At 42.4% G+C, this 20,264-nt stretch overlaps 1 protein-coding gene across 2 annotated transcripts in view; it reads right to left on the bottom strand.

The window, feature by feature from the left end:
• mxi1 (max interactor 1, dimerization protein) overlaps positions 1-16,715 on the bottom strand; it is a 29,189-nt gene extending 12,474 nt beyond the window's left edge. The window contains exons 1-3 of one of the 2 annotated variants that reach the window (XM_046408058.1): positions 16,358-16,715; positions 13,666-13,768; positions 9,326-9,355 (exon numbers count right to left, since the gene is read on the bottom strand). In XM_046408058.1, coding sequence (XP_046264014.1) covers positions 9,326-9,355; positions 13,666-13,768; positions 16,358-16,652 — 428 coding nt within the window. In that variant the 5' untranslated portion in view covers positions 16,653-16,715. Of the gene's footprint in view, positions 1-9,325; positions 9,356-13,665; positions 13,769-14,057; positions 14,639-16,357 lie in introns of those variants that run through there. The other variant, XM_046408064.1, reaches the window with a different exon arrangement.
• Positions 16,716-20,264: the final 3,549 nt, after the last annotated feature.

The following is a 20,264-nucleotide window of genomic DNA, read 5'->3' as shown; positions in this document are numbered from 1 at the left end:
CCTTCACCCAGTTATTACACTAATTACACATCACAAATGACCGTCTCAGTGGCAAAATCTCCTAAATTGACATGCGAAAGGAAATTAAGACATCATTACAGAGATCCTCTTAGTGAGAAAAAAAAAAAATAAAACTTGAGGGCGTTCGAGAGGGAGTTCCATTGTTCCTCTTCTGCCTTACTCCTCCAGTGTCGAGGCTCATTTAAAGCAGCCGCAAATCATGATTCAAAGTGATGTCAAAGATTATTGGAGTGATTAGAGTACTTTGTAATGCAAAGCCTCATTTAAAGTAGACTAAGCCATGTCCGCTGAGCACTACATCAAATCAACGGCAAATTATCTCACTATAATGGGGAGAGCCATTAAATCAAACACAGGCGATGTGACCACAGCTGTTTTTCTTTTGAGAATTATTTTCCACAACATTCCAAACCCATTATTTCATGGTTAAATATAGCGACAGTGAGATGCGGGCCGTTTAAATGGTGCAGTCTGATAGCAAAAGGCAAATCATACGTGGCACAACTTCCCCCAGATCATACATAGTGAAACAACATGTGAACATGTGGCACATGGATCCATACTCTGCAGATGGTGACATACAATATAAATGGAGAGGGACAGGTCTCAACCCGCATGGCAGCCCATACGTTTGTTACCCATAATGCTTTGCTGCGTCTGTAGGAATGGCTGTTGAACATACGACAGTAACAATGTCACTTTGAGTTTTGGGAAATAATAACGAGCTTTCTCTGCAATTTTATAAATATGTTTCAGACTAAATAATTAATCTACTAATGGAGAAAATAATAGGTAGATTTATAGATAATGAGCAATATTCCAAACTGTTGAGGGCAGATGATCACAAATGAAGGAAAACACAGTCCTAATAGTGCATCAACACCTAGTGCATTTTCAGCCAAAATTTATTCTACCTGACTGTAAAACACAATGAAACAAAGCACTTGCAACCGGCTTAATTTGTAGTGAAATTGTTACATTAGGAGAAGAAATGTGCCTGAAATACCTGCAATGTGCATGACACACACGGTGCACAGGAGCATATAAAGTAAAACAAACACGCACACCAAACGATTCTCCGTGTTTGCTCACCACCTTTGTCTGTTGGCTCGCTGAGCTGACACAAAGAGCAGAGTTGTTTTTTCTGCTCAAGATGCCTCTTGTAGGATTCTCTGCCTTTTGTGCCCTCTGTGTCTTTCTCTCTTCAGTGGACAGGGAGAGTGTCATTCTTCCTCTCTCACATGATTGCTGTCGGGTCTCACAGGCAACGTCACATGTTTTACCCATAAAGACTGTGGCACCTGACTTGAATGGGTCTTTTTAAATAGGAAACTACCACTCACTAGGTTGACTGCTGGAACAGTCATCAAAGAGCCAACAGCCTGGCTGCAAAACTGGCGCCCACCATATGTGCTTTAGCCAACTACAGCTTTATTATCTGAGCTATAAATGGCAGGTTCAGGAAATGACAAATGCAGATGGAGACAAGCTTATATGTTGACTAGGTGTAGATTAGTATGGCAAAGCTGTAATTATGTGATACCCTTTTTGGTGAAAACTTTGTGTGTAAGACAGATGGTTCTAACATTAGCCCATGGATGGCACGTGACGAGTAACGTGTGAGACATTAATACCCACTGGACAAAGCATTGGACCACCACTAACTGTTGGAACCTATCTGACTTTCAATAATGTTCTTGTTACTGACATGACTATTAACAAATACGGGAGCTGCACATCTAAGCTTGTGTGCTGATATTCCATCTACTGCTGATGCGTCACGTTCCTCCTAAGATCAGAGCAATCTCTGCCCTACAGCAACTGTAGACACTCTCTTTTTCTAACAGACTGATGCTTTCCTCATCTCCTTTATGAAACACCGACAGATGGGATAGATGCAGAGAGTCGAAGCGAGATAGAGAGGGTGAGAGATATAGAGAGAGGGGGAGGAAGGGGAGTGTTCTGCCTGTGTAATCTGCCCAGAAACTAGCCATAGGCACAAACAAGATGCAGTCTGTCAGGAGTTCCACTGGGTTTAGCAATGGCAAATGACTAAAATCTACTCGCCCGTTTCAAGCTCTGACTCAAATTTTTCTACCCAGTGCGACATCTTTGGCCAAATACTATGAACTACTACAAAACACATTCATCCAAAGTGTTACGAGTGTGTATATTTTATGCATGGGTGGCGTCAGTGGAAATTTTACACCTAAATCTGAAAGATTAAGAGCTATGTTCTCCTCATGGAGCTACAAAGGACACGTGACTAAGTGTACTAAGTCAGTAATAGTATGTTCTTTGTTATGAGTGACAGCAGTACTCATGAGACTACCTTGACTGAAGGAAAACTTGTGTTAATCTCCACATTGTGTCCTTCACCTGACAGTGAACATGAAGAACTTTGAGTGACAGAAAGATACTTAAAAACAAGCAGAATGGCAGGTTAGGATGCTCTTCAGAAAAACAAACAAACAAAAAAACCTCTGCCACCTCTGTGAGGTATGAGTCTGTGGCTCACGTTGTAACCATTCAGTTATCCACTGAGGATTTTAGTGGGCAACTGAATGGTTTCAGTTCGGGTGTCCAAACTGACAGTCAATTGTTAAGTTTGACAAACAGGGCTGAGGAATGAGGAGAATGCTCATCTCTCTCCCACACACAACAGCCGTGTTCTCATTAAGGAATTAAACGACGACTAACAAGAGTCTGGGAACTATGTTGGATGATGACCCATATTATGGCAGGATGGTAAGGGGGAGAAAGAAATGCAGGGAGACTGAAAATGCATAGCTACATGTGGGAGGGAAAGACGACTTTGATACTTCTGAGCATTCAGGCAGTTGTGACCTCAATCCCAAAAAAAGAGAGTGTGTGTGGAGGAAGGAGTAGCATTCCGATTGGCAGTAAAGCTCACTGTAAAAACGCATATGGATTTAAAGCTGAAACCACAACTGGGGGCTATAAAACGTAAATGGGAGTTCAGAAATCAATTTGGACTGGCAGGATCCTACCCCACTCCTGCACAACCAATCCCAAGGCCACAAGTGGTACATAAAGTAAAATACAGTTGCTTACTAGGCAGACCAACGTTGTTGTCACGCTAAATCTGCTGGAGCCAGTCCAGCCACAAACAGGATGCGCCATGACGCATAGCAACAGTGCAGGAGACAGACAGAGGACAGACGGGGAAAAGTGGAAAGAGAAGAGACAGAGATGAAGAAAAGGACGAGTGAGTTTGAAAGAAAAGGGATGAAAGAATAGTACAGCAATGTGCCCTCTTCAAGAAGCAGCCACAGACATAAACACGTGCTCACACACATATGTACATACACACACACACGCAGAGTTCATTGGAGTAGAGAGGGACTGGGGGAGTGTGTGAGCTGTGCAGCAGGGCCAAGAGACTGAAGCACATCCATAACACATGGATTAGTTCACACGTGCACACTGCCTTGTAATCTGCTCCACTGACAAAGGTTGGAGGAGAGAGAGAGAGAGAGAAAGAAGGTGAAAGACAAAGAGAGGGAGTTAATGAAAGAGATGGCCATAGAAACAGAGCCAGAAGGAGAGAAGGAGTTAGGGACAGAGGGGAAAAAGAGATGGAAGAGGGGACATGCCTTTAGGTGCACTGTACAAGAATCACACCACCTAGTACAGTAAAACAAGCAATGTAATCAGTACACTTGTCTTGGGTAAATAGCCCAGATCCCTTTAAAACACACATAGACAGATCACATGACATTGATGTATCAATCAATCCCACATGACACTAGCATCACGGACTCCGCTACAACCCTCGCTTTCCCCTTTAGCCCTGTGTAACACAAGGGGTAAGGCCAGAGGCTTTGGATTAAAACTCCAATATGGCCTGGCTTCTTAAATCTGGTGTAAAGCCAGAGAGATGCAGCCAGATGTTAGCTCTGGGGGCGGGGAGGGGTGGTGTGCATGGGTGAATGTGTGTGGAAGGGTATTTTCCCTGTCAGACCACATCCTATTTACAGCTGTGGATGTGTTTTAATACGTCCAGTAGAGGGTGGGCTAGGCGTGTAATCCAAATATTCAACATCAACTTTAATGTGCAAATATATGTATCATGTGTGGCACGTGCTCCCTTTCTCACTCACCTTGGCTAAACCAACTAGACTTTAGCTCTCAACACGGAAATGACGTGTACGAACCAATGATGACAAAGGATGAGAGGCACCGCTGTTGAGAGAATAAGAGGTGGGGACTCCTCTCACTGCTTCTTCATGCCACTGCTCTCATTGGTGAAAGCCTAACCTCTATGATTGGTCAGGAGGCAGTTGTGTTTCCCCCTTTTCCCCCAGCTGTATGGCTAAAAATAGAAGTCATGGTCACATTTAGCCCAATTGAGTCTGTCTTGTGTCTTCAACAAGCATTCTATTTCCCCCTTTCTGTCTTTGTCTCTCTTTTTCTCTCTTTCTATTTCTCTCTCTCTATTTCTCTTCTTAAGGTAAGATTAAGTTAACTCGGCTGCTAACATGACAAGCTGCTCCAGGAAGGAAAACAAGAGCATTTCTTCCTGGAACAGTACGTAACAGCAGCCTCTTCCATTTGGCCTAAAGTGGGCTTATCAAAAAGCCCGACACAATGCTGTTAATGACACAGGTTGAACAACACACCATGTGGGAGGAACTGAACACTGCGATACAGCCTGAACAGGCAGTCCTTATTTCAACTTGATTAATTTCAGCACCCACAAACAAAATGAACTACAAACTACAAACTTTCCACCTCGGTCATTCAAAATAGAAATCCAGCCCAGACAGCCCTGCTTTAAGCCCGCTGACTCAACCCGTATGTCCATCCGGCCTTGTTCCATTTGGTTACCCAGTCCTTCCAGATGCACTTTTGCAGGATAAGGGCACAACAAGAAGGCGCCAACATAACATATGTGAAGGGTAAGAAGAGAGCGAGATGAGATTGGAGTGATGGTTGAGCCTTCAAGTGCTGACATTTGATCCCATTCCATTCGGTGTGTGGGGCCTGTTTACACCTGCAGAGCTACAGTCTCACTTGTTCTCACTAGGAACTCAAGCAGTTATCAGCAGATATCAATCTCAAATTCTAGCACTTAATACAGAAATTACAGCAAATAAAAAAGAGTTAAGTTGATTGTAGACAATACTAGATGCAAGATAAAACGACGCCACTGCCTACAATGTGGCAAATTCTCTAAAAGCTGCCATATACTTTGCTTTGGTTTGGCTGCAAGAAGCAGCTACAGGATGTTCCAATTTTATGTTAACAAGGTGCTAACATTACTCACTTTCTTTTATTCTTTAGCAGTGCTTTGTCCCCAGCATCACTTTTGCATTTCCAGCCCAATTTGGCTCATTAGGAAGAAAAACTGGTCTATACAATCTGCACTCTCTCTTTAGGCGTATGGATTTTTCAATTTCTTGATGTTGATGTTTATGTGACTGGCTCTTTAAGAGTTCCAATCCGTGAAAACTTTCTAATATCAGAAACCTGGCAACCCATCAGGCGCAGGTGCAATTGAAAGGTAAATCAAAGAAGTGTAATTCACTCCCACTCAGCTCAGAGCACAACAACCACATGGCTCAAGTGAAAACTCAAGTATCTTGTCTTGGCTTAAGGGAGTGAACGCTTTCCTGTTGTACACAGTACACAGCTTAAACAAGGTATTTTCACCTTCCTATGGGCCAATGTAACTTTAACATTAAACAGCACATGTCCTCGTTGTAGTTGAACACCTGCCACATTGCTTGTTAGAGAACACAGACTTCTAGCCACAGCCACAATTTGTCACCATTCGACTGTTTGTGGTGGCTAGTCCCACCCCGTTACTGGCTCATGTCTCACTGTGTTAATTACAGGGCGGAAATGCTCACCGTGCACACACTGACACAGTGGCAGTGTGCATCAGGCTTGCGTGCTGCTCAAGGCTTCCCTTAGTCAGGTGTGTTTGCCTTATCCCTTTGCTCATCCCGTCAGCCTGTCAATTTCTTCCTAGTCCTCTAACACAGTCGTTAGCTAAGCCACAGTCATGCTAGGCTATCAAAGACCAGAACCGGGTGGCCTGTGAGGGTGGGGGTGAGGGGGCATGCTCCAGCACGTGTGCATGCTCTAGCTGGGCTCACCAGACCAAAGATCAAGTCCCTTAAGCTGCTTTTCTGAGCCAAGAAAAGCTTACAAGTCGTCACGTTGATCAGAACAAATGGTCCCAGTTTTAGGCCCTGCAGCAAAGCCTGAGAATAGGTTGCACTTACTGGGGAGAAAGACCGGTGAGGGAGTTTGGCTTTCTTTATCGAGCATCAGCACAGCCAGAGAAAATGTAGCCAGACTTATTCATGTTTGACCGCTCATCCAACCCCAAGGCTGGAACAACAGCACTGAGTTCATAGCCCACTGGTTAGAAAGAACGGAAATACACGAAGGGCTTCGGTTCCAACAGAGATATGTGCCATTTGAAAAATGTGACACCAAGGATAGTCAGAGGTGAGTTTCACTATCTTGCTTCAAGTACATGTTACTAAACTACTACTACTTTACAAGAGGTGTGAACACTAAAATCTGACCATATATTGCAACAATCTCATAACAGAAACCATCTCACACACACACACACACCATTTACCACGTCACATGCCACTAAACGAAAACAAATCAAGAGGGTGGATCTAACAGCTGCTCCTTGCATGTCACCCAAGGACAGCAAGCTTCTGAATCTAATAGGCAAGACCGAGCATTTTTGATATTCCACAGGCACATAGTTAAAGGTGTTTAACACACACATACACACACACACACACACACACACACACACACTGCCTGGCTGCCCTCGTAAAGTATAGAGCAGAAAAGCTAATATTGCTTCCACTGCCTGGCCACTGAGGGGAAAACTATTTGCCAAGTGTATTATACAACTGGTCTTGATAAACAATATTAAAATGAATAGGTCGCAGTGGAGGAGGAGGGTAAATGATAAGCGACGGTTCTACTGGATTTAATGTAGCAAGTAAAAGCCTGTTGTATTGATTATCCATAAATAGAGTCATCATCCTAAAGGGAAGAAAAAAAACAACCGGTTGAATAACACCAGATTAGACTCTGAGCCACGGAATACCTTAGTCGTATACTATAAAACACCATAACAAACAGCTATAACACAACAACTAACCTGAGCTGGGGAATTTGTTATCAACATGTTTATAAAGAAAAGGACTAATAGACAGAAGGCTGTGAGATCAAAGCAGTGGAACAACAACGTGCAGGCACACAAGGCTTTTTACTGTCAAACCTTTCTGGGGCAGTGCAATTTAGTAGTGACATGTGGAAGTAAAATAAGGCCATTAGGAGGTACATGATCAAAGCGGCAGAGCCACCACGTTATCTGGTCCTGCTGCACAGTGTGAGCATCTGGAATGTGTTTTTTTCCCCCCTCTTTTGGCCCCTTTAATCCGCGTCCTGTGGTCTCTGCTGTCACAAAGAGTCTACTTGTCACAGAGGTTATCAAGACCTGTGGTAGCCATGCAAGGCAAATCGTCTCGCCGGCGGCAGATAAACAGGGTTGATATGTCTTGAAAAAAGGCACCAGTCAGGCTGGCCCATAAGAAGCTGCCTCCAATTTACACGACTTGGAAGACTGCTGGGATGGAACGAAAGCTGCTGCTACTGCTGCTGTTGTAGAATCATGGTAAAAGCCTGACACACTTGGGTGAACAACTATGCCTGATACATATAGCTTACAGTGAGGAATGCGCTAAAAGGGAATTGGATTAACTGCTGGCAAAAAAAGAGGGATTATAAACGATTCTGACTTTAAGAGTGCTTCTAAAAAAGATGGATTACCATTTTAATTTTTACCCTCTTTCTTTGCTAGTGGAAATGTGAAATGGTCAAGACAAGAGCGGAAAAAAAACAGGGTGTCAGTACCTGGATTTGGTATAGGATGGCCTGTTCCTAGCCCTGTATGAACTAGCTAGGAGGAGCCAGGACGAAGAGAAAGATGTTGTGCTCATGACGGGAATGATGCAATTCCAATGCTGCCAAATGCACAAATGAGAGGGTCTATTTTTACATTTGACTACATTGGTTTTATTATGCATGGGATTTCATTTCCCTTAATTAAATTATCTCTCTAATGGTTCATAACTCTGCAGTAATGATAATTCTGTGATATGCCACCATCTGACTGGAACCAACGAGAATCCCTTCTGTTCTGCCATCTAGGGGCTTTACACTAGTCTGCTTTGATTGGCAGAGATGCCTATTGGCCATGGCTATAGGAACAGGCCATACTACAAAGTAGCTGGCAGCAAGAATGTGAAAGGAGTGATGAGCAGCCTTCACACTGTGTTGTAGGAACAAACATCTGAGCCACAGCCTTTTTTTTCAAATGTATTTGTGTGGGTGGAACACTGAAAAAACACAACCCTGCATGGGTCCAGCAATCTGCCGAGGCCAGCGAGCCGACCGGCTGGCCTTGTGTGGCATCGCATATGAGCACCAAGATGACACATCGACATTTGTCTATATTTAACTCGCTGGACGCTTCTCCCTCCAATGTTCCCATCGTTTCAGAAGAGGCTGCCAGGGAGAATGGTGAGAAAAACAGGCCGAGGTGATATGTAATTACACTGAATGGATCCAGCCTCCCACATCCTTTCATTGTACCCACACCCTCAGAGATAATGAAATGGAAGACAACCTTGTTTTTTTTCATTTACCATAAATCCTGCAAGTCTAGCCGCTCTTATTTATGGTGTTGAAGAAAACCCTTTCCACAGCTTGACTCTTGGAGTCTGCAAAGTCACAGAGTGTAAACACCAGCAAACACCTTGTGTGGGTGGTGAACTCAATCTGATAAGAGCTTCTGACAAACCAGCCTCCACTCTCAGTAGAAGATGGTGTGGTAAACCATCACAAGCCAAGGTCTTCCTGAACGCCCTGCATTTCTTCCAGTGCAGATACTATCTTGAACGCAGAGATATAACTCAGTATAGAACTATGTTCAGGCAAGAAAGACACTGAAAGCACATTGTGTTCCGATGTAAGACGGACATTGTTGCCACTATGAAACCAATCAAAAAATATCTTTGTATCAAAACAAGAACTGAACTTTTGACTTCCAGCTTTGCCTGCATGGACCCTTTCCTGCCCGTGTAAGTCAAAGTCTTTAGCCCAGCAACAAAACTGTTGCATAACTCTAAATAAGTGTAAACAGTGTGTGCAAGACAGGGAGGAACACAAACTGGGTGACTCTTTACTTTTGGTTTTAAGGACCTTCTGAAGAGCAAGTGTGCAAGTGCCAACTTACCTGTTCTTCTCCAGCTCATTATGTGTGGACCTGTAAAGACAGAAAAGAAAAGCTGTCAAATAAAAAGCAAATGTAGACTTTTGATAATGAATGTTCAACAAGCAAAGTACAGACCGGCAGTATCTGCTCCTTCTAGGGTAATGCTCTCAGTTCAGGGAAATAAAGTGTAAGATAACAACTATATGAGCAAGCCAAACAGGGGCTGAAACTGGGAGTGAACGGGACCAACCCTAGGCCCAGTGCACGGGAGCCTTTACACCAATAAAACATGACTGTGACAGTCAGGCATTCCCTGTGGCATTCTATAGCCTCTTCCTCAAAAATGCACAGCACAACTCTGGGAGTATACGTGTGTGTGTGTGCACATGTGCAAGTGCTGCTGGGCAAGTCAGAGTTCAGTGCTGTGTTAATAATGTAAAGTGAATCAGCTGGTTCCTAAGAGTCTCTTTGTGTGGCAACATACTGAAGGGAGACAAGCCCTCCTGCTGATGCTTGAACGGCCAAGTTCCCATCCACACAAACTGGGGTTGGGGGGTGAACTCAACTCTCCCGAGTCATGCAGCTACACGGCACTTCTCTATATTGCGGGTTATCAATTCTGCAATATGCATTCTGAGGCTATGTTTTTCTTATAATACCGAGCTCAGCTGACAAAACTGCTGCCTTAATACAGAAGCAGGAAATATGGAGGAAACAAAAGATAAGAACCGCTGAGAAAGAAGGCAGAGTGGGATAAGACAGAGGGACTTGCGACTGTCCAAGGCTGCGGTTCTGTAAAAATTTGTCCCTGCCTTGTAGGTAATAATTTTTCCAAGTTTAATTATTTACATCAATAAAAAGACCAGATGTCTCTGTTTGAATACATTACTGTTCATGTATTTGGGTATGCAAGACTGGATCTTAAGTCAACTGTGGCAATATGTTTGATTTAACATGACATGGTCTATGGCCAGGTTGAGTGGCTGCTACTACAGTAAAACACAAGGCTCACAAGTAAGCTGGTCTGGGCAATTTCCTGAAAACCTGTGAGTGCTCACATGGGCATTCTTGACAGGTTTCAACGTACATATTTTACACCCCCGTAGTAGTCACGCATGGCTGTGCTTTTCATCAGCCAACGAGGCAGTTGCACATGAAAAAGAAAAATCACATAACTGATAAGTCTAAACCAGCTTGATCTCTTCTGGTCGGCTACCATCACCCTCATAAAAGTGATCTTAAAAATGGCCTTACAGTTCCAACGTGGTTTCTTTCGTAGGGAAAGAAACAGACATAATCTTGTGTTTATTGCAGGCTTTTACATACAATTTAGTGTCTAATAGTAGTGGATCCACTGATTTCTATAACTGTGTGTGAGTCAGAGCGATAGTTTTGTTAACAGAAGATGAATACTTTGGAGTGCATAATCTGTATCATCAGCTGTCACTGTGCTCGCACTGTGTCTGTGTTGCTTGGAAAGCCTCATCCTGATCTGTAATCTTTTCCTAACTCCAAGCATTTCACCACAATCAGACTTGAGGTGTAATAATGTCAGGTTTTTATCACTATGCAACAATGATTGCTTCATCTTGAAAATGACAACAGGAAGTCAAAAGCACAAAGGGCACAGCTTCACTTGAGATACAAATGTTTGTAGTTAAAACTCAATCCAAGTTTCAGAAGCTGGTAATAATACCAACAGTGATGAAGAAAGTTATGTGAAAACCTCACTTATTTTTCCCATAAAGAAATAACTCTTGAACTAGAGATCAATTTTTGCCATTTTTGTTATCACTAACACTTGTCTATTACTCTGAATATGAGATAGGCCTTAGGTCAGTCCTGATCAAGCCCCCTATATTCAAGCAACACACACACACTACATGTTAGTATGATCCCTCATTCAGAGAGACCAGTCCAAGTCGGCTTGCTTTCCCATCAATCACATATCTACATGTCAGTAGCTCAACAAACAATGCAATGCAGACTATAAGCTGACTTAAGACCACACACAACTGCGGCACACTTCCTTCCATAGGAATGCATCTGTATTGTGTGTGTGTGTGTGTGTGTGCATGTATATGCAGGCATAGGCACACACAGAGTGGGTCAAGGAGATAAGGCAACTCGGCTATAAACGGTAGGCAAGGGAGGACAGAGTCAGATAAGCCCATCACTATAAGCCTCAACACGCCACCGAGAAGGTGGCTACAACTGGAGCAAAGTAATGCCAGAGAGCAAGCTGTGCTTAAAAACTGTGTTACTGTTAATCTAATCATTTTATAGTTATAATTTCAAAAAAGGTTGTTTAAGATTAATTTTGAAGTGCATGATTATAAGTGATAAACAAAGGAGAACATATATATGGCCATGGTGTAAGTATCATATTGCCTTATTGGTCAGTCATAAAATCCTCAGTTCTTTTTGTCTGTCATACACTGAAAATGATGCAGATGCGAGCTGTGAATGATTTGTTCAAACGTCAATGGCTGAGTTGTACCTTTTCTTTTGTGGACATTGTAATATTGCGCGGACATCGCGAGGTGGCGAAAATGGTTCACAACTTTGACTAGTTAGCAAGATGTCTCATCTAAGTCAGCAGGTGTAAATAGGGCTGTTAAATTAAAGTAGAACGCTAAAGAAGCAGGCATGCTCCATCAGTGACCCTGAAAGCACTAGGGATATCCAAATAATGCCGTTTAGTTGGTTTTGCAAGGTGTGCAGATCCTGTGGGAATGAAATGAAAAAGCATCAAAACATGAAGTGGGGAAATAGTGTTAAATATTAAACGATGTGTTGTGAACATGTCTCTGTAGAGAACAGGTCCAAACACCTTTCTTCTTGGTTTATCTCGCTCTCAATCTTGCTAAAAATGTACCCCTCCTACTCCCTAAAAATTGTGTACAAGAGGAAGTGCATTCAGAGGCATGCGAGCCATAAAAAGCTTTCAGTTTACAGAGGATTTAATTTTACATTGATATAATTTTAACACTTTAAAACATCATTGTTCTATGTACTCATGAAGAATTTCCCTCTTACAGCCAACTCATTGGAAGCTTTATGAATATGGCCTCAGACCTACATAAGATCATGACTGTTGCCATGCAGAACAGGCAGCATTCTGCGCTCATGATGAGTAATGCGCAGTTCCTGTTTGTGGCCCGTTCTTACATTAATATTAAAAGGCTCAGAGACAGAGAGGGGAGGGGGCTGGCATTTGATGTATGACTGTCAATGGACAGATTAATGTAAGCAGCCTAGTACCAAGAAAAAGCACAATGCCAACAGTGTAACTTGTTAGATTCTCACCTGTTCTCCTTCTACTAAATGAAAGTTTCTGTCATCATTGAAGGCACTGTGCGTGACAAGGGCTTTAGTCTTTGTCGCAGCTTATGTTGTCATTATCAATATTGCACCCAGCTACACAACAGAATAGAATATTAAATATTATGTTCCATAACACACATCAACAGCTTGATCTGTGCTCTGTATGCTTGTTGACGCATAGGCTACAAAAAGATAGTCATGACCAGTGTATTCATGCATTTATTTTTCAGGTGTTGTTGCATATAAAGGGTGAAACAGCAAATTACCGAGGACTCTAAACATTACTAGTCCTGAAAAAGGCTCCACTTATTCACCTATGGTTGTCTGCAAACAACACCATCCATAAATAGCAGCTTGTCCTATTTAGGGCATAAGACATAACTATCCCTCTCTCCCACAATGTAGAATATATTTGGCTTGCGAAAAGATAAGAGTGACGAGCACCAAAACTTACAGAAATAATTTATTTGAAAATAAAGCATAAAGCCTGCGGGATTATTTAACGAGGGGTGAGAAGTACGCACACGATTGCCAATTACTTTTTTCGTTTGCAAGCCGTCTCTTTTACCACGATCCCTAACCTCATCCACTGCAGTCCGTTTGACAATCAGCTGATGAAAAGCTAGCAGAGCCGTTGGTGCTAACCCCTCCCCCTAGGCACACAAAACAGCGGCGTGGACCGTCACATGTGCACGTACGGATTAAACACGTTTATACAAGTTTAGGAATCATCCATTCAAAATAATTTTTAAAGGAATGTGTGTTTTCTGGACGGCGGTAATGCTGCCAGAAACTGTATTCACCCTTGAATGATAGTTCGCTTGTTTACTTAGATTTTACAATAGATATGACAGCAGCTGAAAAATCACACGTTATCTGCAACAATTCATCACACAAGTATATGTAAATCACAGGTAAAAGACAGTTTAAATTACGAGCGTCTACCAGTAAAAGCCAATATATGCTAGTGTAAACAGTGCCAGCAATTTAACAAGAGATCACACAATGAAAGTCAAAAAAGTAGTTGCCCTTACCTATTGTGGTTACTGCTGAACTTCTTATTTCGGAATTTTCTTTGCCTCTGGTAGTTTGTGTTCTGATTTGACGGAAATGTCGAAGCATATCCGTGTTCACACTCTGTTGAAAGACAATTTGTGGTTCACAGTTAGGCTAGTTTGAACACTTCATTTTCTCAACACATGCCACAATCATTCAGGTTGACGTGAACATGCACGTAATACGTTTGTGTTTCTGTCCAGATCAGACCACATGAAATTTGCTGACAACACTTCCTTTTTCTGGTATTAACTGTAACACAGCAATTACCGTTACCTCGTTTTAAAAGCAGTCAGTATCGCAGATGCAAAGGCTGCTAGTTGACAAATACTTATTCCTCGGCTTTACACACATTTAAAGAGTTATTCACCTCTTTCTCTCCGTTCTAGATATTCCGCAGCTTCCAATAAACGTTGGATATTTATTAGCTGAACCGCCGTCATTCTTTCCTGAGACTGGCTGCCGTTGACGTTAGCTATGCCCCTCTTCAGTTTAACTGAACGTTAGCTTCACAAAAAGCAGCGGCGACAGGTCGGGTTTAAATACAGGGAAGACAGTGCATCGGTTATTACAACACTGAATGACACTTAAAAAAAACACGGCGAGTTGTTATCTTGCCCAATGTCCTCACTGGCTCATCAGCAGCCTTTGTCGAAATGAGAAGAAAAAAATCCAGTGTTTCCAAGCTGGCAAGCTACAGCCAATCCTTGCCAGGTTTCGCTGTTAGAAAATGTCAAAACCAGTGTATCAAAGTACTAAAAGTTGGTAGGAAACACGATATTACAAAAAGTGTATATAAACTATATAAAATTTCCCAGAGAGGGCCTGGAGCCAGCACGGTGTCCGCTGCTGCTCTTTTCCTCTCCTCTCCTGTTTGTTTACCTAGCTGCACAGCTGAGAGGCGGGGACCTAACGAAGGAGAGGCCGGTCTTATCGTGGTGCATTCTGGGAAATATAGTCTTTCTGTACATTCAGAAACTACGGTGAAACATGAAAAATACCTTTTGTTTCAGTAATTAAGCCTGCGTTTTATTTGCTATTGCTATTATTTGTTAAGTAAGACATTGTCTGTTGTTATACTATGAGCTACCTGTAATTATATAGGTCAAATTAATGAGTGAATTCATCCAGTCCGCAGTCCCCAAGTCAACATGAATTATTTAAAAATAATGTGGTTATTTATTCTTGCTAAATTTATTCGAGGTTATTGCTGCTAATGATAGCAATGAAGAAAAATAATGTTGGATTAAATAAGATGAAAGAAATATTCACATTTATTTTAGATCCCTCACCTAAAATACTGTATGCTTGTTGTTAATAGGTCAATTCTAGCAAAAACAAAAACGCCCATCTTAGCTATTTTTTAGGCAATCAATTATCAATAGATAGCATAAAGGCATTTAATAAGTTACCGACTATAAACACAAATAGCCGTTGTATATTTCTTATTACTCTCACGGTCATTGTAACCAGTTGCCTTCGTTCCAGGAAAAAAATAAAAAAAACCCCTACAAGTCCCATGATTCAACAGAACCGTAGGTGTGTACTTGCCGGCTGAAGCCAGGCCCAGCAACACATGACGTCGCTACCGACCCGGTGTCTGATTGGTGAACGGCTTTGACAGGCTCCGAGGGTTGAGCCAGACTCGTGGCCAACCGCAGAGGAGCATTGCGCCATGTGGAAACCAGTGCGACACGCCCACAAATAGCAGGAAGCAAACAATCGAGAGAAGCGCTGAGCCACTGTGACCTGCTGCTGCAAAATTCCCACATTACATTATAATCGCAGATATTATAGCAGAGGACTTCTGTAAAGCGCATCAGCACCATACGCTCTTCCTTTTATGCACAAAATATTCCTGCGCGGCCGACGCATACGGAAGCAATCGGAAAAAACATCCTAGTGTTTTTAAATCACGACTCGTTAAAAGGAAACGATGGCATCATAAATATTTGCTTTACAAAATACTTTTTTAATATTTCATTTATTAAAAATGATCTGCCGTAAATTTTTAAATTAATAAGTAAATCATAAATTTGACAATGCCGTATACTATCAATCGTATATCACATTTGTTAATTCATCATAGGCTAGAAATTATAAACAGACAAATCAGTCAGTCAGGCCAGATAAAAAAAATGTTTTATAAATGTCCGATTCACCATTCGGTTGTGTCCTCGGCGTATTATATATAAAGTTTCGGTTTTTCGATCGAGTCTGCGGGGGCACAATGACATCATCCTAAACTGAGTTGGAGGGCGCTGCAATGTGGTCAGATTTATCATATCGGAGTGGTAGCCAACATGCACACCCACACACCAAATCATTATGTCATACTTTTTTATCGTTGCTGTAGGGAGGAAAAAAGACAGATTCATGGGACGAGAGTTGTGTAGACGCAAAGCGATGCATATGCCCAACATGCAGGTAATGCGGGTAAAATAGTCCAGAAAATAATGAAAGCACATATTTTTATACTCTCTCATAACTGCATTGAGTATGGCACTCATATTAGTCTGGCGCAGACACAGGCTGTGCTTATAGCAGGCAGTGGTGCTTAGTTGAGTGAATTCAGCCCTTTGTTGTCTGAGTCCTGTTGACAATGAAGTCTTGTTTTCCTGAAATTCAGAAGCAAATGAAAAGGATCAAACGCAGCACAAATAAACTCACTTCCGTCCTTCCTGTCGGCGCTCTCAAGAAACCTAGCAGCCTCCAGCAAAACTTGTACATTTTTCAGAAAAGTGTTGATCTGCTCCATGTGGGATTCTTTGGAGTTGAAGACGTCATTGAAAGGGCAACTAGACATATCGAAATCTTGCTGATCCAAGAGAGACGCCTCGGAATCAAAAAAGAACTCCTCACTCTTCAAACTTCTTCTTTGCCTCTCACTTTTGGCCATTTTTCCTCTTGGTTTTTGTGGCTTCTGCTCTGGTCGACGTGCTGAGCTAAATAAACAGTGAGGCATCTACCAGTGGATGCTGCTCTTGTCAGATGGTTCTTCTTTCCTTTTTTTTCTTTTTTTCTTTTTTATGAATGCGGGGTGTTTAATGTGGAGCAGCGGCCAATGTCAGTAGATGGTGGTGCAAGGGAAAACCAGAGCCCGGCCCCTCTCTGGCTGAGGAAACCGCTTGGTCCTTGTGCCCGTAGTGTCAGCGCTCAGCGAATAAAAGTCAGAAATATGACATCATGGTCATCAACAACAACAATATCCACATTCTTAAGTCAGCGTGGAATAATGATTACGCATTTTGTGCTATATTATATTCACATTTGATATTCTTTCTATAAGCAAGTACAATGTAATGATGTTAGAAGCAGAAGTAAAAGGCGACAGAAGAAGTAGCAGCAGCAGTAAAACCTGGATGCTGAATGAGCATTTGAGCGAATGCTGTCATATATGCCCTGTTTTTATTGCGTATGAAGTTTGCTTCCTCATTTTACTTAAGCACTGACAATTTGCTTAGAGAAGCCAACTAATGTATGAGTAATATTAGCGGTAGTTATGCTAGTATTATTGCAGCAGTCGTAAGCAGAGGAGGCAGTATAAGCAGTGGATGTGATCACCGAGTGTTTGCTTTTTTTTTTACATTTTAGACCTGTAGGACATCAAACACAAGATGCCTTTTCTGTGAAAAAACATTAATCTAAGTCCTGAAGAGAGGTGAGAGAGGAACTTTAATAACTGTGTGTCGTATGACACTACAGTGAGTGTGTAAATCCTTTATTGTGTGATAGGAATGGTGACTGAGAGATAAGGCCTTAGCCTTGATCTTGTGCCATTCTCTGAAGACCTTTAGCGGAGCTGTTTTTGCACTGCGGCAAAGTCCGTTTTGAACTGTAACATGTCGAGGCAGAGGCCTGTATTCAACTGTGATACCCCCCCTCTGCCACTTCAAAGAGTCAGAGGCAGCCCATGACTGTTTGATGTTAAGTTCACAGAGACAGAAACTTTCAAGTCCAACGCAAAGGGAAATCTCTGAAGGTCCCTCCCGCCGCCCTGCTCCCACCTCTCCACCTCAGTGAGGGGTGGCTGTAGAGGAAGGAAACCCATTTGAAAGCAGTCCTGTTTGGAGTTTAGAAGATGCCACCACCAGCACACTGATAAAATGAGTGGATTTTAAAAAGCTCTTGGCCACATCCTCTTTAAGATTTCAGGCCAGCTTCCCCATTTTAGGTCGCTAGGTACAGTTTTGTGGTCTGTGCTTTTTAGGTTGCACTTGTGCTCTGTTGTGCAATGTGAGATTCAAAGTATAGCATTAGAAGTTAGGAAGGCTTTATGATATATTTTACTCCTCACTAGAGGTCACAGGGAGTCACCAGCCCACCGGGTCACAAACCACTAATGAACCACTGAGGTCACATGTTGCAGGGAGGGAGAAAACAGGAATGATGAAAAGCAGGAGGGAGTCATGTGTCCCAGCAGGCAACACAGGTCACACTATGAAAGTAAAGACTTAGCTCAGGGGTATGAATGCCCTACAGACACATTGTTTGTCGCCTTACCCAACACAAACAGGTCAAACCATTCCTCTTCACCCCATCACTGCAATTTAAGAAGTTAAAAGGCAACACCCATGTCAAAACAAGGAGACAAGCTCATCCATAAAGCCATGGAGAACCAACACAGGCTTCCAGAGGAGAGAGCAGAGTAGAGGTCAAACATTTTCAATAAGACAATTTCATTTTTCAGCTTCAGGGCTAAACCACAACAGCTAAGGAGGGAAAGAAGCTAAATGGAAAACGAAACATCTCTCAAATGCAAATGAAATGATGTACTGCAACAAGGATTGTCACGTAAATGCAATGGCTACTGATTATTTGTAAAAACTAGGGCTAATGTAGTTAATGATCATCTCTCAGAACACGCAGGACTGGGGGTTTGGGTTTTTCACCCCTTGACCCCTTGGACAGGGGGAACGCAGAGGGGAATGCTGGCTGGGAGCAGAGTCAGAATGCACCCCAGAAACGGAGCCCGGTGAGCAGGCAAAGGAATCAGGCTCAGCAGCCTCTCAGTGAACCATAACATCACTGTTATTTCTTTACATTCTGCAGTTTTAGTTAATATTTTCATAATGGTTGCATGTCTCATCTCATCCAGACAACTATCTCCAATGTAAATACATCTGCTCGATATCGAGTAATCAGAGCAACTGCAATGTAGTTTACAAAGTCAAAAAGGCCCAAGAAGAGGTCTTGGTTGAGTGGTAGGTCACGCACACAAATTTTACCCAGAAGACCTGGAGTTCACATCAAGTGAGATACCAAATGCCATCAATTTTTTCCAAGCCTGAGGGTTGTGGCTAGCCACAATATATGTGCTGTTGACATAGACTTAATTCTTAGTGTGGACGGCCCTTGAGTCCTGTTGTTTGAAGTCCTAAAAATTAATGTTTTGGTTGATCAACCGATTATTTCAGTACAATAAAAGTTGAATGGGTGTTGGTAAACATCAGAAATAACATGAGGGTGGTGAAGCTGATGTTGCAGCTAACAGAAATAAAGGTTACAATGTGATGCTAATGACAATCCAAGGCCATAATTAATCATAACCACACATGTCTTACATTTTGAAGGATAATGATCTAACTTTTCGCCTGGGAGAAATTTCAGTTTGTTTTGCATCATCCCACAGTCAACATCATCTATTCAGTCTCTGTGGATTGAGGACATATGGCAAAATGAAACTCTCAAATCTTCTGAAGGCGTTAAAGAATGGAGGGGAGACACACTGACGCAATAAAAATGCTTGGCTATAATGGGTCTCTCTCAGCCGTTACTGCTTCCTCTGAAAACTCACTGACATTTTCGTAAATGTCACAGATTTACATCATTCTCGGAGGACCACTTTAGCTGGTAGTGTTCATGGGTAATTAGGCAACGTCCACCATGTGCACCTCTGTACTTAGGGAGATAGACCGGGACTATGTGGCACTGAGTGATAGAAAGAGGAAAAAAGAAGGGTAGAAGATAATTGACAGAATATCATTCATCAGTTCACTATAAACATACAAAGCCCTCCAGAGAGAAACCTTTGTCCTGGCAGTGGGGTGCACAGATTTGAAAAGTGGCCATTCATAATGCTGACCTTTTTGCAGCCTTGTGTTCCTGTATGTTTAGCTTTCCAAAACACCAGAAGCACCCTTCTGCTTCCCATTCACCCCAGTCTGCCTTTTGACCTCAGCCTATGCTGTTTCCACACGGTGAACGAGCAAAGGTATGAATTTAAATTGTAACTATAGGAATCATGAAAAACTCAGCAGCATGCTACAAGCTTGTCAAATTGAAAGATGCATATTAAAATATATCAAAACAGCTATTACTCAAGATTGAAGATAGAGCACATGAATGTCAGCTGCAGGGTGGCACCACCCTAAATCGTCCTCTGTCTTTTGTTTTGGTCTCTGTCCACTGGGTGTGCTTAACAAGGGTGCAGAAAGAGACCCTCATCCTCAACCTTTATGTCCTCTGCTCATCAGCCTCAATGGGTGTTTGTTCTCCATGGGAGGGCAAGCCTGATCACACAAACGCCATATACATGTCCAGCCTGCTGTTTTTTTCTCCTTCACACATCATTTAT

This window comes from Scatophagus argus, chromosome 2, assembly GCF_020382885.2.
Source record: "Scatophagus argus isolate fScaArg1 chromosome 2, fScaArg1.pri, whole genome shotgun sequence".
NCBI lineage: Eukaryota > Metazoa > Chordata > Actinopteri > Scatophagidae > Scatophagus > Scatophagus argus.
The sequence above is the reverse complement of the archived record's forward strand: the minus strand, read 5'-3'. Positions and strand labels throughout refer to the sequence as shown.